Source organism: Ranitomeya variabilis, chromosome 4 (genome assembly GCF_051348905.1).
Source record: "Ranitomeya variabilis isolate aRanVar5 chromosome 4, aRanVar5.hap1, whole genome shotgun sequence".
Taxonomy (NCBI): domain Eukaryota; kingdom Metazoa; phylum Chordata; class Amphibia; order Anura; family Dendrobatidae; genus Ranitomeya; species Ranitomeya variabilis.
Window position 1 is genome coordinate 27333042 of NC_135235.1, and position 19743 is coordinate 27352784.

At 41.8% G+C, this 19743-nt stretch overlaps 1 protein-coding gene across 1 annotated transcript in view; it reads right to left on the reverse strand.

The window, feature by feature from the left end:
• Nucleotides 1-210: 210 nt before the first annotated feature.
• LOC143769571 (killer cell lectin-like receptor subfamily B member 1) overlaps nucleotides 211-19743 on the reverse strand; it is a 50157-nt gene continuing 30624 nt past the window's right edge. Inside the window, exons 6-8 of the mRNA XM_077258252.1 lie at nucleotides 2664-2812; nucleotides 922-1034; nucleotides 211-790 (exon numbers count right to left, since the gene is read on the reverse strand). Coding sequence (XP_077114367.1) covers nucleotides 670-790; nucleotides 922-1034; nucleotides 2664-2812 — 383 coding nt within the window. The 3' untranslated portion in view covers nucleotides 211-669. The remainder of the gene's footprint in view (nucleotides 791-921; nucleotides 1035-2663; nucleotides 2813-19743) is intronic.

Here is a 19743-nt window from a genome sequence, read left to right on the forward strand (position 1 = left end):
GTTCATCTTTACTATCCACCCTGAACTAAGTGTACAGAAATAACAAATGTAATGTTAGCAAGATTTTCCATTATGGTGAAGTACAGAGTTAAGATTAGAAATTAATAATTTGATTTGACTTATTATTTAGTAGTATCATGAAAAAAAACTCTCTCAAAATCACTTGGGTAAGTTGAAACACTCTTGAAATACTTAATGAGACATAAAATGACATATGTCAGATTTAAAAAAAAAATGGACTGGTTACTAAGGGGCTAAAGATGAATCTCAAAGAGGATTTCTTTCTTTCAATTTAATCTGTGTTACAGCGCCATTACAGTCATGTCTGTACTTTACATTATAAAATCGTGCCAACAGGTTCTCCTAATGTCTGAAACTGACTCAGTCTCCCATTCCAGCCCCCTACTGGAGACTGACAGATGGCACCCTCTGTGACCTCACAGGTTGCACATATCTAAAAAGCCGTCCATAATTACAAACTATGGAAACATTTTAAAGTCCACATTTTGGACTTGGAATATTGGTTGTCTTTTCATTAAAGTATTCTCACACAAACATGACCCATACAATAAATATTATTCTTATATAATGATTTTGATTTCTCATTCTATACAACCAGTAACCTAATAACAAATATTTATATTCTTATTCAGTTTAATGTACATTATATTAGATCCTCACAGCTTTCTTCACACATATCCATCTTCTACCAGCATTACAGTTATCCTGATAATAACCAGATCTGGTCATTGATACGCAGCGTCCTGATGTCCTTATCTTTATCTGGATCCTGAGTAGCAAGAAGATAAAACAAGAGGAAATGATGAGAAATCAGTAATTATAAGGAGTCCAGACCCCGGTGATCGGATGTATCACAGTCACAGTAATGACCGGTGTGTGCTGGTGTCAGGAGTCACTTACAAGCTGCCGGAATAATGTTCTCCATCCACCCATCTCCAGACGTCTCCATCATAGTGAAGTCCTATCCAATATGTGTTCTCTCCCCACTGTATGATAGATCTCTGTATAATCTCCTGTATCAAATGAAGAACGTCCATCATATCAGATATATAATACGTATGAGGATACAGCAGAAAAGGGCCATCATCTAGCCCTATATTATCCTTATATATGGGGTCGGTCATCTAGTCCTATATTATCCTTATATATGGGGCCCGTCATCTAGTCCTATATTATCCTTATATATGGGGCCGGTCATCTAGCCCTATATTATCCTTATATATGGGGCCGGTCATCTAGTCCTATATTATCCTTATATATGGGGCCCGTCATCAAGTCCTATATTATCCTTATATATGGGGCCGGTCATCTAGTCCTATATTATCCTTATATATGGGGCCGGTCATCTAGTCCTATACTATCCTTATATATGAGGCCGGTCATCTAGTCCTATATTATCCTTATAAATAGGGCCAGTCATCTAGTCCTATATTATCCTTATATATGGGGCCGGTCATCTAGTCCTATATTATCCTTATATATGGGGCCAGTCAGCTAGTCCAATATTATCCTTATATATGAGGCCGGTCATCTAGTCCTATATTATCCTTATATATGAGGCCGGTCATCTAGTCCTATATTATCCTTATAAATAGGGCCAGTCATCTAGTCCTATATTATCTTTATATATGGGGCCGGTCATCTAGTCCTATGTTATCCTTATATATGGGGACGATCATCTAGTTCTATATTATCTTTATATATGGGGCCGGTCATCTAGTCCTATATTATCCTTATATATGGGGCCGGTCATCTAGTCCTATATTATCCTTATATATGGGGACGATCATCTAGTTCTATATTATCTTTATATATGGGGCTGGTCATCTAGTCCTATATTATCCTTATATATGGGGCCGGTCATCTAGTCCTATATTATCCTTATATATGGGGGGTCATCTAGTCCTATATTATCCTTATATATGGGGCCGGTCATCTAGTCCTATATTATCCATATATATGGGGCCGGTCATCTAGTCCTATATTATCCTTATATATGGGTCCGGTCATCTAGTCCTATATTATCCTTATATATGGGGCTGGTCATCTAGTCCTATATTATCCTTATATATGGGGGGTCATCTAGTCCTATATTATCCTTATATATGGGGTCGGTCATCTAGTCCTATATTATCCTTATATATGGGGCCGGTCATCTAGTCCTATATTATCCTTATATATGGGGCCGGTCATCTAGTCCTATATTATCCTTATATACGGGGCCGGTCATCTAGTCCTATATTATCCTTATATACGGGGCCGGTCATCTAGTCCTATATTATCCTTATATATGGGGCCGGTCATCTAGTCCTATATTATCCTTATATACGGGGCCGGTCATCTAGTCCTATATTATCCTTATATATGGGGCCGGTCATCTAGTCCTATATTATCCTTATATACGGAGCCGGTCATCTAGTCCTATATTATCCTTATATATGGGGCCGGTCATCTAGTCCTATATTATCCTTATATATGGGGTCGGTCATCTAGTCCTATATTATCCTTATATATGGGACCGGTCATCTAGTCCTATATTATCCTTATATATGGGACCGGTCATCTAGCCCTATATTATCCTTATATATGGGGTCGGTCATCTAGTCCTATATTATCCTTATATATGGACACAGACATCCTACCTGCTGCTCGTTGTTCTTTATGACCAGTAGATCGGCTCCCATCTTCTTACAATCATCCTGGCTCTGGCTCCATGTTCTTTCTGTTACATCTGAGTAGTAATAACAGAGATCTTCGTGTAGTCGCCAATCACGAGGACACAGAAGACAACCTGAAATATAATAAAGTTTCTTTAGAGTTTTAGTAATACATCTCTTCATTTGAACTCATTGTTTGCTCCTCACCAGCTGTGCAGCTGCAGCATGGCCCACCTTGAATAGAGCTGTATTGCAGTTTCATGTTCAACAAGGTTCTCTTATAATCTGTGAGAGTCCTGAAGGTCGAACCTCAAAAATCAAGAATTCAGGGCATATTCTAGCAATATAATTTATTGTTTAACCCCTTCACGACATATCACACATAGTTACTTCTTATGTCACGTCCCTGACTTTGATGCAGTCTCCGACGCTGAGCCCACATCTTTTCAGCACATGATAGCTGAAGTAACCAGCCGTCATGTGCCTTTAATAGCCATGGGTGGAGCGGTGCTCTGCGGCAGCTGTTAACCTGTTAATTCCCACTGTCAATCTCTTGGGGGTGCGACCATTTCACGTTCCCATCGGCGAGCCAGTTACGTGATTGTAGGGCGCTGATGCAGAAGACTCTCCGTGCCTGTCATTACGATACTCCTGTGAACACCGGCTCACGGTCAGCATTTATAGGAAATTGTGATTTCTGCTATACATTGCGCTATGTAGCACTAGAGAGCAGATTCGCTGTTTCAAGTCACCTTCAGGGACTATTAAATAAAGAAAAAAAAAACCTAAAAAAACCCAAAAGTTGAAATCAACCCTTTTTTCTCCATTGAAACTAAAACAATAAAAAAAAATACACATATATGTTACTACTGGGTTCAAAAATGTCCAATTTATCAAAATATAAAGTAAATTAATCAGATCGGTAAATGGGGCAATGAGAAAAATATCAAGATGCTAAAATTACGTTTTTATTGGCAACCGCAACATTGCAATTAAATGCAATAAGAGGACGTGATCAAAAAATAGTATCAATAAAAATGTTTCCTCAGGGCGCAAAAAATAAGCCCTGACCCAGCTCCAGGTCTCGGAAAATAGCAAAGCAAAAACTTTTTTTTTGGCAAAAATCTTGGATTTTTTTTTCACTTCTTAAATAAAAAATGTTTGGTATCTGCATACTCGAACTGACCTGGGGAATCATATTGCCAAGTCAGTTTTACCATATAGTGAATATGATGGAAGATAATAATAATAATAATAATAATAATAATAATAATAAAAAACAATTGTAGTATTGCACTTTTTTTTGCAATTTTACAGCAGTTGGAAATTTTTTTCCCATTTCCCAGTACACAATATAGTAAAATGAATAGTGTCATTCAAAAGCACAAAAAAACAGCCATCATACGGCCATGTTGATGGAAAAATAAAAAAGCTCTTGGAAGAAGGGGAGGAAAAAACAAAAATGAAAAAACAGAAAATGGCCCGGGGAGAAAGGGGTTAACCTGTATTTTTTTTTTGGTTAAGCTGGAGGTATATGGAAAAACAAATGTTAATGGGTGGTCTACTTTATCCTTATTTTACCAGATGTTTTGGGGACATGATATTGTGGCACTGGCTGATATATAAGTATCACAAGTTCTCCTCCTCCTTCCTCACTGGCTGCACTGCTCTCCTGTCCAGATATATCCACTGATGAACAGTCACATGACCAGATCTATTCATCGACCTCCTCCAATTGAGAAGTAGCTTTCCCATGTGCAGTGTTTTTCTATTGGAGGAGGCTGACACATGATCCTCTATCAGTAGCAGTGGAGCAGTGCAGCCTGTGAGGAAGGAAGAGGAAAATTTGGAAAACTTATATTTTAGTAAGTGGCACAAAGTATAGTTGCCAATCCTTTATCTTTATTCTAGCATTTGTTTTTTTTTTATAATAAAAGCATATTGAATGAATGAAATGTGAATTTGTTGCCCCATTTTACAGCCACCACTGTTCAATACAGCCCTATGGAGGACAAGTCACATGCAAAGAGAATTCATGCAAAGAAACAATGTAACTCATACATAGAGGGTTAACGGCACCGTGTATAAAAATGAGATCATAAGCTGGTAGTTATGTAGGGGGTGTATGAGAATACCTCTAACCTGGTGATGCCGAAGGTCCTGTGAAGCCCTCATAGAATCCTCCAGGGGAGAAGAAAATAATGGAAGGCTTAGATGAAAGCTTAGATGAATATGCCTGCTGCTCGGTGTGCAAAGATGGATCGAGTTCAGCAGCGCTGCCCTGGCTAGTGGCGTGCGCTGAGAAGGATCCCCGAGGAAGAAAGCTGTAGCTTTTGAAACGTGTTGGTTGATTACAGGCTCAACTTAGACCACAGTGACGTCACAGACTAGGAACAGCCAGCGAAGCGGTTACCACTGAGTTCAACCGGCAGTGATCTCTTCTCAGGGCACGCCACCGGCACAGTTAACCCACTATTTTACTGCATGGACATTATAACTGGTGTCTATTTCAATACAGCTCAATGTTTGAAGGAGAGAATGGCTAATGAAATCAATTATTAAACCTTACATAAGCTAGTTCAGATATGGAGTAGCAACGTGGCATCTATTTCCTGGAGCAGCATCCTGGAAGAATGTTTGGAATGTAGAAGTGAAGACACTGAATACCATATATGGGAGTGAAGTTGTAATGGACCTATCATAGACTGACATTGGCTGTTCAGAAGTTGTGCAACACCCATTTCCTGTATGTAGCATGGTTCTTTTTGTCCAGAAAATAAAGTGCAGTTGTGTGCTAGCCTTTGCTGGGAGAGGAGCATATATCTGACTTCTTTGTCTGATGTCTGATTCTTCTATGCATGCACCCAGCTCATATTTTAGTCAGGAGCAGGCAATCATAAAAGGTCTCACTTTAATGGATCACCCCGACAAATGTATATATCATAGACTGTTACCATAGCGGGCATCACATACAGTACAGACCAAAAGTTTGGACACACCTTCTCATTTAAAGATTTTTCTGTATTTTCATGACAATGAAAATTGTAAATTCACACTGAAGACATCAAAACTATGAATTAACACATGTGGAATTATATACTTAACAAAAAAGTGTGAAACAACTGAAATTATGTCTTATATTCTAGGTTCTTCAAAGTAGCCACCTTTTGCTTTGATGACTGCTTTGCACACTCTTGGCATTCTCTTGATGAGCTTCAAGAGGTAGTCACCGGGAATGGTTTTCACTTCACAGGTGTGCCCTGTTAGGTTTAATAAGTGGGATTTCTTGCCTTATAAATGGGGTTGGGACCATATGTTGTGTTGTGCAGAAGTCTGGTGAATACACAGCTGATAGTCCTACTGAATAGACTGTTAGAATTTGTATTTTGACAAGAAAAAATCAGCTAAGTAAAGAAAATGAGTGGCCATCATTACTTTAAGAAATGAAGGTCAGTCAGTCCGAAAAAATTGGTAAAACTTTGAAAATGTCCCCAAGTGCAGTGGCAAAAACCCTCAAGCGCTACAAAGAAACTGGCTCACATGAGGACCGCCCCAGGAAAGGAAGACCAAGAGTCACCTCTGCTTCTGAGGATAAGTTTATCCAAGTCACCAGCCTCAGAAATAGCAGGTTAACAGCAGCTCAGATTAGAGACCAGGTCAATGCCACACAGAGTTCTAGCAGCAGACACATCTCTACAACAACTTTTAAGAGGAGACTTTGTGCAGCAGGCCTTCATGGTAAAATAGCTGCTAGGAAACCACAGCTAGGGACAGGCAACAAGCAGAAGAGACTTGTTTGGGCTAAAGAACACAAGGAATGGACATTAGACCAGTGGAAATCTGTGCTTTGGTCTGATGAGTCCAAATTTGAGATATTTGGTTCCAACCACCGTGTCTTTGTGCGATGCAGAAAAGGTAAACGGATGGACTCTACATGCCTGGTTCCCACCGTGAAGCATGGAGGAGGAGGTGTGATGGTGTGGGGGTGCTTTGTTGGTGACACTGTTGGGGATTTATTCAAAATTGAAGGCATACTGAACCAGCATGGCTACCACAGCATCTTGCAGCTGCATGCTATTCCATCCGGTTTACGTTTAGTTGGACCATCATTTATTTTTGAACAGGATAATGACCCCAAACACACCTCCAGGCTGTGTAAGGGCTATTTGACCAAGAAGGAGAGTGATGGGGTGCTACGCCAGATGACCTGGCCTCCACAGTCTCCAGACCTGAACCCAATGGAGATGGTTTGGGGTGAGCTGGACCACAGAGTAAAGGCCAAAGGGCCAACAAGTGCTAAGCATCTCTGGGAACTCCTTCAAGATTGTTGGAAGACCATTTCTGGTGACTACCTCTTGAAGTTCATCAAGAGAATGCCAAGAGTGTGCAAAGCAGTCATCAAATCAAAAGGTGGCTACTTTGAAGAACCTAGAATATAAGACATAATTTCAGTTGTTTCACACTTTTTTGTTAAGTATATAATTCCACATGTGTTAATTCATAGTTTTGATGCCTTCAGTGTGAATGTACAATTTTCATAGTCATGAAAATACAGAAAAATCTTTAAATGAGAAGGTGTGTCCAAACTTTCGGTCTGTACTGTATTAACAGCCCCTCTGAAAATGCCTTACATAAATGGCTCGGGAAAGGGAGGGAATCTCTTGTGTTTCCTGGAAAAAGCACATGGGAAGCTCTTCGTTACCAAACAAACTTATTTTGAACTAGGGAACCAATCAAGTAAATTTCTGGCATATATAGTCCAGCAAAATCAAATGTCCCCATCCATTTTGTCTATTAACACGAGGGAGGGAACCCCATTGCTCAAATCTGACCAAATTGCAAACAGATTTGAAGAGCGCTTTAGAGAGTTGTATAATTCTCAATTAAACCTTACTGTAGAAGAAATTGATGAGTATTTAGATCAGATTGAATATCCTAGACTTTCTGATGAGGACCAGGCTTTCTTGGATAGGGATATCACTTTGGAGGAAATCCGGGAAGCAACCATGTCCCTTTCTAATGGAAAAACCCCCGGACCTGACGGTATGCCCACGGAGCTATATAAAAGATATTTAGACCAATTAGGGCCTGTTCTGTTGCAGACCCTTTCTGTAGCACTTGCAGAACATTCGCGCCTTCAATCCTTTTATGATGCCACTATTGTGGTGATTCCAAAGCCTGACAAGCCTGCTGAGGAATGTAGTTCTTATCGTCCCATATCTTTGCTCAATACTGAATATAAAATTCTTACGAAACTTATTGCTAATAGACTGAAGGCAGTAATACTGGGCATTACACGTGAGGACCAAACTGGTTTTATGCCAGGAAGATCCACCTCCGCTAATATTAGAAGAGTGCAGGTGCTGACGCAGATAGGCCATAAATATAAAAGACCTTGGGAAATGGCCTCTTTAGATACTGCAAAGCCCTTTGAAGCATTAGAGTGGAAATTCTTACAACGGGTGATTCTGAAATTTGTTTTCTCTGCTAAATTTTGCAAATGGATTGAATTGCTTTATCACATGCCGAGAGCTAATATACTGGTAAATGGCGTACTATCGGAATATTTCAATCTGAGCAGGGGGACCAGACAGGGCTGCCCACTATCCCCAAGGCTCTTTGCACTGGCGATTGAAGCAATTGCACTTAAAATTGGACAAGATCATTTGGTGGAGGGAACTGACATAAATTCTAGGGTGGATAAGGTAGGATTATATGCTGATGACCTGGTACTCTTCCTGGATAAGATTGACCAGTCCCTCCCTAGAGCGATGGACCTTATTAATTGCTTTGGAGAGTTGTTGGGTCTTAAAATTAATTGGAACAAACAGTAGTTATGTCAATAGTGGATAATATAACAGTACCCGTGTTGTTTGGTTTAAAAGTAGTAAAAATTTAAGTATTTGGGCATTGTAATTTACCAAAATCCAATTAAAGATCTTGGAGGCAATATGTACCCCCTTGAGGATATGATGAAAAAAAAGTTTGAGATATGGTCATGACTCCCACTATCTGTAGCGTGCAGAATTGGACTAATTAAAATGATAATCCTCCCAAAGTGTTTATATATGTTGGAACATATATATATACATACATCAATTAAAGTCCCAAAGAGTTTCTTTAAAAAAGTGCATAGCTTAAGTGCAGCGTTTATATGGGGCTCCTCTAGGCCTAAAGTAAATATTGGTTCCTTGCAAAGGCCCAAAAGAGGGGGTGGATATGCGGTGCCCGACCTTTTTCTATATTATCTAGCTGGCCAGCTACGATACTTAAAATATTGATTAATCCATGATAAACTCAATAACGCAGAGGCTCATCTTATTCATTTTCTGGGGGGTACACACCATGGGCAGTATTGGAGGTCTCATACAGGCCACCTCAGGGCTTGCTGTTTGCACGTAGTTTAGCTATACAGGTCTGGCGGGAAAGTAAACGTATTTTGAAATTTTCTGATCAGGTCGGGGAGACTTGGATATGGGATAATCCTGAATTTTCGCATCTCCAAAATTTACAAGACCCAAGCTTCTGGAAACAATATGGTATAACAACGCTCAATCAGATTTTTGAAAATCAAATGTTGTCATTAGAACAGTTTCATATAAAATTTGGAATCCCTCATAGGGATTTTTATAGATATATGCAGCTGAGACATGCTATAACGTACCAATTCCCACTTCCTAGAATGCGAATAGCTAGATATCCACTAATAGGAATATTGTCAACTCAGGGACCTACAGGTGTGATTTCCTCCCTGTATACCTTCTTGTTAAATTCCCAGATTGCTTCTACCCAGTTGGCTGTGGAGGTTAAATGGAGGCACCTAATCCCCTCTATTACTGATGACCAGTGGAATGAAGCACTGGGAGCACATACGATGGTGTCTTCAGCAGCAAATACTAAATTAATTCAATTATATGTATTCCACCAATCCTATTTAATCCCAAGTAGACTACATAAATTTGGTAGAAGAGTAAATGATGAATGTCATAGATTCGGGGAGGTGGGAGCGGATTTTTGGCATCTCATTTGGGCTTGTAGAACTATAAGAAGATATTGGAAGGATGTGTGCAGCGCCCCAGAGTCTTGGTCGTGCAGTATTGTCGCTCTGCCACTAAGGGGAGTGATGGTACGTCAGATTGTACTAAAAGAGTTCACCTGACCAGGTATCACAGTCACACACTACACTTCACATTCCGGACACCAGGGGGAGCAAAAGGTTCTATTTATTAGGCCACTCCTCACACACGGGTAAAACTGGGGGTTGGATAGGAAGTTAGGAGAGAAGCTGACTGGGTTTTGCCCAGGCGACATCTAGAGAGAGTTGCTGGGAAGATTCAGGGAGGTCCCTGTCAGGGGTGGGACCCTGACAGTGGCCTAGCAGGAGACAGATCGTTACGGAGCCGTGCCTGCACTACCTTGCAGCGGCATCCTAAGAAAATACAAGAATAGTATATTGTGGAGAAGTGAGAAAACGAGATCACAGCACTAGGAGATAATACCGGGAGGAGTCGTGCCCCAAGGCCATGGCAACATCCTTCTGAGGCGCGTAGCCGGTGGCCGGAACACCGAGGGAGTACTGGCTCTACGCATTACTCCAGATAACGGCAGGGCAGTTAACTTTAGGTCGGCTGTCCACCCTTTACACCTATGCAGACAACGGAGGCAATTGCGGGAGAGGGGCGTCTCTAGGGTCCCTATAAAATAACTCCCGGCCTACCCTGTCAGGGTGCGTCCTATCCATATCATCTGGGGGACGGAGAGAACATCAGGAACAGATACAAGAGTTGTGAGGACTATCCCGTGGTGCTCAGCAGGGAGGTACTACAACACCCAGGCGCAAGTAGGAATGCTACTGATTTCCACCTGCAAAGGGAACTCAGGATGTGCCTTCGGACCGGCCGGTCTCAGCCAGCCCTGTTAGCAGTGCTCTGGATTGTGGATACTGAAGTCTACAGTAAAAGGTAAAGAGACTGCAACCCTGTGTTCTCGTCATTTACTGCGACCTACACCATCACCATCTACGTGTTAAAGGAGGCCCTGGGGACATACTTCACCTGTGGGAAGTTACACCATCTAGCTGCCATTCCATCACCCCAGCGGACCCCTAGCAGCGTTGGTCACCCTGACCGAACACCACAGGTGGCGTCACGAACACTTGACAAACTTTCACCTACACCTTTAATTGGACGCCCCTTAGCAGGGCCAAGGACCGGGTCGGGCCACCGTGACATCCCCAGAACCGAGACAGAGGGACCCGGTACCGAGTACCCCATTGCCCTGCGTCTGGGGGTGCTCCATGTGATTTTTACACTAGAAAGAATTCTTGGGATACCCGATGAATGTAATCCAGAGAGAATTGGCAAAGGCTATGTCGTGTTTGGAGAGCCCCTGATGTGCCTAAGCAGTGAAAATCCCCCACAAGTGACACCATTTTGGAAACTAGACCCCCGGGAAATGATCTAGATGTGTGGTGAGCACATTGAACCTTCAGGTGCTTCACAGAAGTTTATAACGTTGAGCCGTGAAAAAAAAAATAAATCATATTTTACCCATAAATATTTTTATCCACAAATGTTGCATTTTCATAAGGGTATTGGGAGAAATTGCACCATACAATTTGTTGTGCGATTTCTCCTGAGTACGCCCATACCCAATATGAGGGAGAAAACTACTGTTTGGGCGCACGGCAGAGCTTAGAAGGGAAGGAGCGTCATTTGACTTTTTGAATGTAAAATTTCCTGGAAATAATAGTGGACGTCATGTTCCATTTGGAGCGCCCCTGATGTGCCTAAACAGAGGAAATCCCCCACAAGTGACCCCATTTTGGAAACTAGACCCCTCAAGTAATGTATTTACATGTGTGGTGAGCAGGTGCATCACAGAAGTTTATAACGTTGAGCCTTGAAAATAATGAAATCACATTTTCCCCACAAAAATGTTATTTTAGCCCCAAATTTTGCATTTTCATAAGGGTAAAAGGAGAAATTGCACCATCAATTTTGTTGTGCAATTTCTCCTGAGTACACCTATACCCGATATGTGGGGGAATACTACTTCTGAGGCACAGTGCAAAGCTCAGAAGAGAAGAGGCGTCAGATTGGAGTTCAGATTTTAGAACAAACCCAAAAAAGAAAAAAACAAAATAACATTCTTCCACATGCTCACAGCCACAGTGGGGGAGTCTATCGGGAAGACATATTAATTACAATAAGGACACTCCCAAAGCCAATATCATACAACAAGGAGAAACGGAGTTCATGTCCAAAATAGTTACATCATATTTTATTAATTTTACAAAAGATGCCAATAAATTACCAACAACATATAACAATACAATTAAATAAAAATCAGGATAGTCAAAGATGGAAGGTAGCACAGACACAAAACGGTGCAGCACTCAGACTGGTGCAATTTACATAAAAATCACCTGCATAGTGCAGAGTGTAGCAGAGGTATAAATCCGGGGGGCATGAGGAACGGTATAAACCAGTATCATGAGCCCTGTACACTGACTCGTATCTCTATAGTTAAGCCATAAATACCCACCCCGAATCCTTACCCACACGCTGGCACCAGAACCGGACCGCACCGTTGCCCCAACGCACGTTTCGCGTCGGCTTCGTCAGGGGGCGGTCAAACGCGCGTTGGGGCAACGGTGCGGTCCGGTTCTGGTGCCAGCGTGTGGGTAAGGATTCGGGGTGGGTATTTATGGCTTAACTATAGAGATACGAGTCAGTGTACAGGGCTCATGATACTGGTTTATACCGTTCCTCATGCCCCCCGGATTTATACCTCTGCTACACTCTGCACTATGCAGGTGATTTTTATGTAAATTGCACCAGTCTGAGTGCTGCACCGTTTTGTGTCTGTGCTACCTTCCATCTTTGACTATCCTGATTTTTATTTAATTGTATTGTTATATGTTGTTGGTAATTTATTGGCATCTTTTGTAAAATTAACCCCTTACTGACCTCGGACGTACTATACCGTCCGAGGTCAGCTCCCCTGCTTTGATGCAGGGCTCCGCGGTGAGCCCGCATCAAAGCCGGGACATGTCAGCTGTTTTGAACAGCTGACATGTGCCCGCAATAGGCGCGGGCAGAATCGCGATCTGCCCGCGCCTATTAACTAGTTAAATGCCGCTGTCAATCGCAGACAGCGGCATTTAACTACCGCATCCGGCCGGGCGGCCGGATATGACGTCATCGCCGACCCCCGTCACATGATCGGGGGTCGGCGATGCTTCTGAATGGTAACCATAGAGGTCCTTGAGACCTCTATGGTTACTGATCGCTGGTGGCTGTGAGCGCCACCCTGTGGTCGGCGCTCACAGCACACCTGCAATTCTCCTACATAACAGCGATCTGATGATCGCTGTTATGTAGCAGAGCCGATCGGGCTGTGCCTGCTTCTAGCCTCCCATGGAGGCTATTGAAGCATGGCAAAAGTGAAAAAAAAAAGTTTTTAAAAATGTGAAAAAAATAAAAAAAACATAAAAGTTTAAATCACCCCCCTTTCGCCCCAATCAAAATAAATCAATAAAAAAAAAAATCAAACCTACACATATTTGGTATCGCCGCGTTCAGAATCGCCCGATCTATCAATAAAAAAAAAGCATTAACCTGATCGCTAAATGGCGTAATGAGAAAAAAAATCGAAACGCCAGAAATACGTTTTTTTGGTCGCCGCGACATTGCATTAAAATGCAATAACGGGCGATCAAAACAACGTATCTGCACCAAAATGCTATAATTAAAAACGCCAGCTCAGCACGCAAAAAATAAGCCCTCACCTGACCCCCAGATAACGAAAAATGGAGACGCTACGAGTATCGGAAAATGGCGCAATTTTTTTTTTTTTGCAAAGTTTGGAATTTTTTTTCACCACTTAGGTAAAACATAACCTAGACATGTGAGGTGTCTATGAACTCGTACTGACCTGGAGAATCATAATGGCAGGTCAGTTTTAGCATTTAGTGAACCTAGCAAAATAGGCAAGCAAAAAACAAGTGTGGGATTGCACTTTTTTTGCAATTTCACTGCACTTGGAATTTTTTTCCCGTTTTCTAGTACACCACATGGTAAAACCAATGATGTCGTTCAAAAGTACAACTCGTCCCGCAAAAAATAAGCCCTCACATGGCCAAATTGACGGAAAAATAAAAAAGTTATGGCTCTGTGAAGGAGGGGAGTGAAAAACGAAAACGGAAAAACGAAAAATCCCAAGGTCATGAAGGGGTTAATAAAATATGATGTAACTATTTTGGACATGAACTCTGTTTCTCCTTGTTGTATGATATGGAGTTCAGATTTTGCTGGAACGGTTTGAGGGTGCCATGTAATATTGGCAGAGCCCCTGAGGTGCCAGAACAACAGAAAACCCCTATATGTGAACTCATTTTACAAACTACACTCCCCAATGAGTTCATCTAGGGGTGCAGTGATCACATTTACACCACAAGTGCCTCACAGAATTTTATACCATTGAGCGGCGAAGAAATAAATTACATTTTTATAACTAAAATGTTGTTTTTAATTTTTCTAAGGGCTAAAAGGAATTTTTGTTACAACAAACTGAGGTCCATTTTTTCCTGAGTGCGCCAATACCCTACATGTAATCAGTAAATATTTTTCAGGCACAGTGCAAAGCTCAGAAGGCAAAGAGCAACAGATTTTACTGTTATGGCTTGCAGGTGCCATGACCCACTGGGAGAGCCCATGAGGTGCCAGAACAGCAGAACCCCTCATAAGTGAACCCATTTTACAAACTACACCTCTCAATGAATTCATCTAGGGGTGCAGTGATCGTATTGACACCACTGGTGTGTCACAGAATTTTTTACCATTGGGCAGTGATGAAAAAATAACTACAATTTTACCACCAAAATTTAGTTTTATCCCCAGATTTTACATTTTCACACAAGAAGTGGGTAAAAATGGCACCATAATTTGTCCCACAATTTTTGCTAAATGTGGCAACACCCCATATGTGGCTGTACAGTACTACTTAGCCTTACAGAGAGGCTCGGGAGGGACGGAGTGCTATTTGCCTCCTGGAGTGCAGATTTTTGGACTCCATATACAGAGCCCCTAATTGCTAGAAGATCAGAATCTCCCCTCAAGTGACCTCATTTTGGAAATTATAACCCTTTTAGAATTTATCGACAGGTGTAGTGATGATTTTGACTCCATGGGTATTTTCCAAAAACTAGCAGCAATTAATGTTGCCGAGTGAAGATTGCAAACTGCTGTTGCAGTGACCAGTAAGCTGTAATGACTAGTACTTTATGTCCAGCCTGTGCTTCTGGAGACATGCACCCGTAAGTTAGGCGGTCTCTCATCACTTTAGAAATGCCAAACATGCTATATGTGGTTTAGATACACTGTGGGGCTCAGAAATGAGAGGGGGCATTTGGATTTGGGAGCGCAGAGTTTGCTGAATTTCTTTTGGAAAGTGAGGAGCCATTTAGCTTTTCCAGTGCCTTTGTACTACCAGTAAACGAGGAAGCCCCCTATATTTCTGTTCACAGATGATGGACCTAAGTGGGGCTTGTTTTTTTTTGTGGATTGAGTTGAAGCTTTTATTGGGAACATTTTACATAACGTTTGGAATCACATTTATCTGGCGCGCTACGCTGAGCACTTACATCTGGGTTTCCATCTAAATCTCTGAGTGACTTGATTCAGATGCAACCCCTGAGAGATCCAAGCACTATAATGAGGTAACAGAGTTACTCTGGTCTCCATCTGGCCTCTGTTCAGCGGTGTCCTTCTTTTCAGAAATGCACAAAAGTGTGGCCTTCGGCCCTTTTATGCTCGGGGGCAGAGTTATCTCCAGGCATAATCCGCCCCGCAGCTTGGAAGAGGTCACTTACATAAAGTGATAAAAGGTGATTTCTCAGCAACAACACAGCTGATATGAGACACATAGGGAGGACTGCTTTCAGCAGTTTACAGCCTATATGCCCACATTAATAGTTTAGATAGGTCAAATGTGATGACAGATTCCCTTTAAATTGGTTGTCCTGTCAGAACATTCTTGTCTTAGTTTGTTATATAAAAACAAACCGTGTTTTACCTCAGATCAGCCGTTGAATTTGTGCTTCTCGGGGTCTGGTATTAGCTTCAGTGCTAACATCACGTTGACAAGAAAGAAGCCAATCACTGAGCTCAGTGGCTCTGCCCATTGACAGAAGCGTAACCAGGAGCAGCGTCAATGGGAGCAGCATCAATGAGTAAAGCATGTTTTTTTGTTTGTTTTTTATAGTAATCTGTGCCCTGGCATTGGGATTTTCTGAAAATGGCAATCCAATTGTCATTGTTTCTACCACTAGCACCACAAGTCCTAGGTTTAAAGCGATTGTGCCATCATTATATGTATAATTGGCATGGAGAAAAATAGTAAAATCCATGATGAGATTTCCAGAGAGAGGACACATCACCCTCATATTGAACATATGGGAATATTTATAAATATGGAACTGAGAAAGAGTCGACACTTCAATCTCCATTGAAGTAGGACCTCCTGCCGTAAACAGGTAATTACAACAGTGATCTGCTGAGAACAAGTCACCAAGACTAGGATTCATATACTCAGAGGCGTACATTTCCGAGGCTAATTTGTTTAGGAATGGCACATGTTGAAAATGACCATTATTTTTGTCTCAGAACTCTCTTTAAAAAAAAGTCACAAACTGGGAAACACCTAACTCTGTAATGTTGAAAATCACGATTGCCGGTGCTCTGCTAAAGTTTCCCACATTCTCCCTATGGTTACTCCACTGCCTCTACCTGCCTGTTTCAGTGCCCGCTATTAAAGATAATTAATATTCAGTGCCCCCCACGCCCATGGGAGTGGAGAGCAGTGAATATTAATTTTCTTTAATACCAGGCAAATGTAATCGCTCAGCCACTGCAGGAAGCCAATTGCTGTGGCTATCAGTGTGCCTGCTATTAAAGAAGACCATGTATACCAGGATGGGGATGGGGGCCATGTGTACCAGGATGGGGCCATATATACCAGGATGGGGGGCCATATATTCCAGGATGGGGATCATATATATACCTGGATGGTGAAATGTTCCAGGATGGGGATGGGGCCATGTATACCTGGATGGGAACGGAGGCCATGTATAACAGGATGGGGCCATATATTCCAGGATGGGGATCATATATACCTAGATGGGGACATGTACCAGGATGGGGGATACAAAATTGGGGGACATTACCCTCACACCAGTGTCATCAGCAGATAACCCCACATAACAGTGTGTCATGACCACATTTTGTGCTTCAAATTTTTTCTTCTATTTTCCTGCTCTAAAACATAGGTGCGTCTTATGGTCTGGTGCTTTTTATAGTCCAAAAATATGGTACATTTAATTTTTAATTTGTGAATAAATAGGGCCAAGGAATTTGTGATTTGTTCTAGAGTTCTGTTAGATATTCTTTCTCAATTCCAAATACTGAAGCTCAGATTTATCGAAATTGGTGTAAAAAAAACGTGGTTACCTAAACAAAAAAACTAGATATATACTTTAAGAGATGAGACAAGTAATCTGATTTGTTAATATTGGAAAGTATTCCACTTTTCCTTTGCACCAATCTTGATAAATCGCCTCCTTATACTTGTCTAAAACGAGCCAAATGTTTCAAATCGTCTCTTTTAGACTGCATAGTCTAAATTGCACTAGAAATTTGAGCTAAAATTTAAGCCTCAATTTGTATGTGAAGAGACAGGGCCTCATTTCAGTTAACACGAATGTGCCTGCTAATATGTCCATGCTTATGTGAAAAATGTCTTAAATTGATTGTCCTGTCAGAAAATCTTAGTCCTAGTTTGTTATAGTTTGTTATACAAAAACAAACCGTGTTTTACCTCAGATCAGCCGCTGAGTCTCTGCTTCTCGAGGTCTGGTATTGGCTTCAGCGCTAACGTTATGTTGAAAGACAGCAGCCAATCACTGAGCTCAGTGGCTCTGCTCATAGACGGAAGCGTAACTGGGAGCAGCGTCAATGGGATCTGCGTCGATGACCCAGGTGAGCAAAGTGCGTTGTTATTTTTTTATAATAATCTGTGCCCTGAGACTGGGATTTTCTGAAAGTGGCAATACAATTCATTGCTTCTGCCTCTAACACCACAAGTCCTGGGTTGAGAATGATTGTGCCACCATCAAATATAATTGTCATGGAGAAAATTTGTAAAAATCCATGAAGTCATTTCCAGAGAGGGGACATATCACCATCACAGTGAATATATGGGAATAATTATAACTGAGGAACTGACAAACAGCTGACACTTCAACCTAAATTGAAGTAGGACCTCCTGATGTGAACATGTAATTACAGGAGAGATCTGCTGAGAACTAGCCACCAAGACTAGGATTCATATACTCAGAGGCGTACATTTCCGAGGCAAGGGCTTCCTGTGTTGAAAGAACTTCTATCGGACAATCTGGAGCCAGTGGTCAGAATGAATATTGGGGTTTGTCTCAATGTAATATTTATGGGAGATATATTTTTGGTGTTGTAGCGAAGGGACAAACATAACGTGTTCACTCACATCATTGTAAGGCCAGCCGAACACCTCAAACTTAATATTGGTCAGATGGATGATGCTATCCAGGTCATGTTTCATTTCTATAGAAAAGTAAAATCGTGATAGGAAACATGTCACCAATATCTCCCACCTGGGACATCCAGGGGTGAAGATATCCTGACAGTTGGGGATGTCAAAAGCTTCCAAAAGACCAAGCATACCCCATGACCAGCTTCCATATGAAGTCACCAAGGTGAGGTATGAGGTTGTAACCGTGATCTAATAAAAACCAGAGTTTCTGTCATTTGTCAGTTCTGGAAGACCCAGCACTCTGTGGTTCTGTCTGTTGCTCTAATGAGTTGTTCTAAGGTGTGCTTCCCTCCGCTAAGCTCTAAGCCAGTCATTTTCTTTTGTTATCCCTTTTATTACATGTGATGGTATGTACCATTTTCTTCCCATTTTATATATTTGTATATTTTTTTAACAACACAGCCTACCTTTGTGGATTAAATATATAAAATGTTATACTGTACCTTTGTTCCTGAAGACAGCGAGCAGCAGCCGAGGGGAGGGATGGAGAGGCCCAAAGCCAGGCCCATCGGATCAGACTGAGAAGATTACCATACAGTGCGGGAGAAATTAAAAAGCTTTTTCAGGGGTATACAGAAGGAGTCAGGGGGTTATATAAGGATTTAGGGAATGCAGCGCAGACGCTGAATAAGGTGATGATTTTAGCTGCTATGTTACAAAACTGGTAACAGGTTTGCTTTAATATTTATTTTGGAGAATTCATACAATATGATGTAATTTTGTGGCTTGATAAACTATAATTGGTTAAGGACTCTCGTTTCCGGCGAGCGCATTTGTGTTCCATTTGCATTTATGTATTTTTTATCTATTTTTTATCTATTTTTGATTTATTTTGGCTCCTATGCACACCCGATGAGCATCAGCCATCAAAGGGTGATACAAAACACTGGTTGGGAAGTCTGGGGTTAACAGGATGGGCGGGACGCAGATATGGCTGTATATAATGCAGTGGGGTGAGGGATTGCGGTAACCCTGATGAAGAAGAGCTTAGCCTCTTCGAAACGCGTTGGTTAGACCTCCCTTTCCCCTTTTTTTGGAGCGCTACGGCAATCCGTACTGTCAGTGACGTCACTGGTAGGCGGGGCTTACCAGCTATCTTTCTTTCTCTTTTTTTCAATTCCTCGTGGTATCCAGGAAGCGCTACCGGCCGGAGCGCTCCTGGCCCCGCAGCGTGCCCCTCCATCTGGCACAGCCTGTGCCACAATCATGGACAATTCCCCTTATCTGCAGACGAGCAGGATATAGGGCTCCATCGCACACTGCGGATACGACCGGAAACCCCAGGACCTGTAGCCTATAACGAGCACGCCACAAACATTTTATGTACATAGGTAAGCTGATCAGTTTCAGTTGTCTTCTTAGGTGACACTATTGTAGGGTTTGATATGGGCAAGTGGGTGTACCACTACGGCTGTTATTCTCTGGGAGAGTAGTGGTG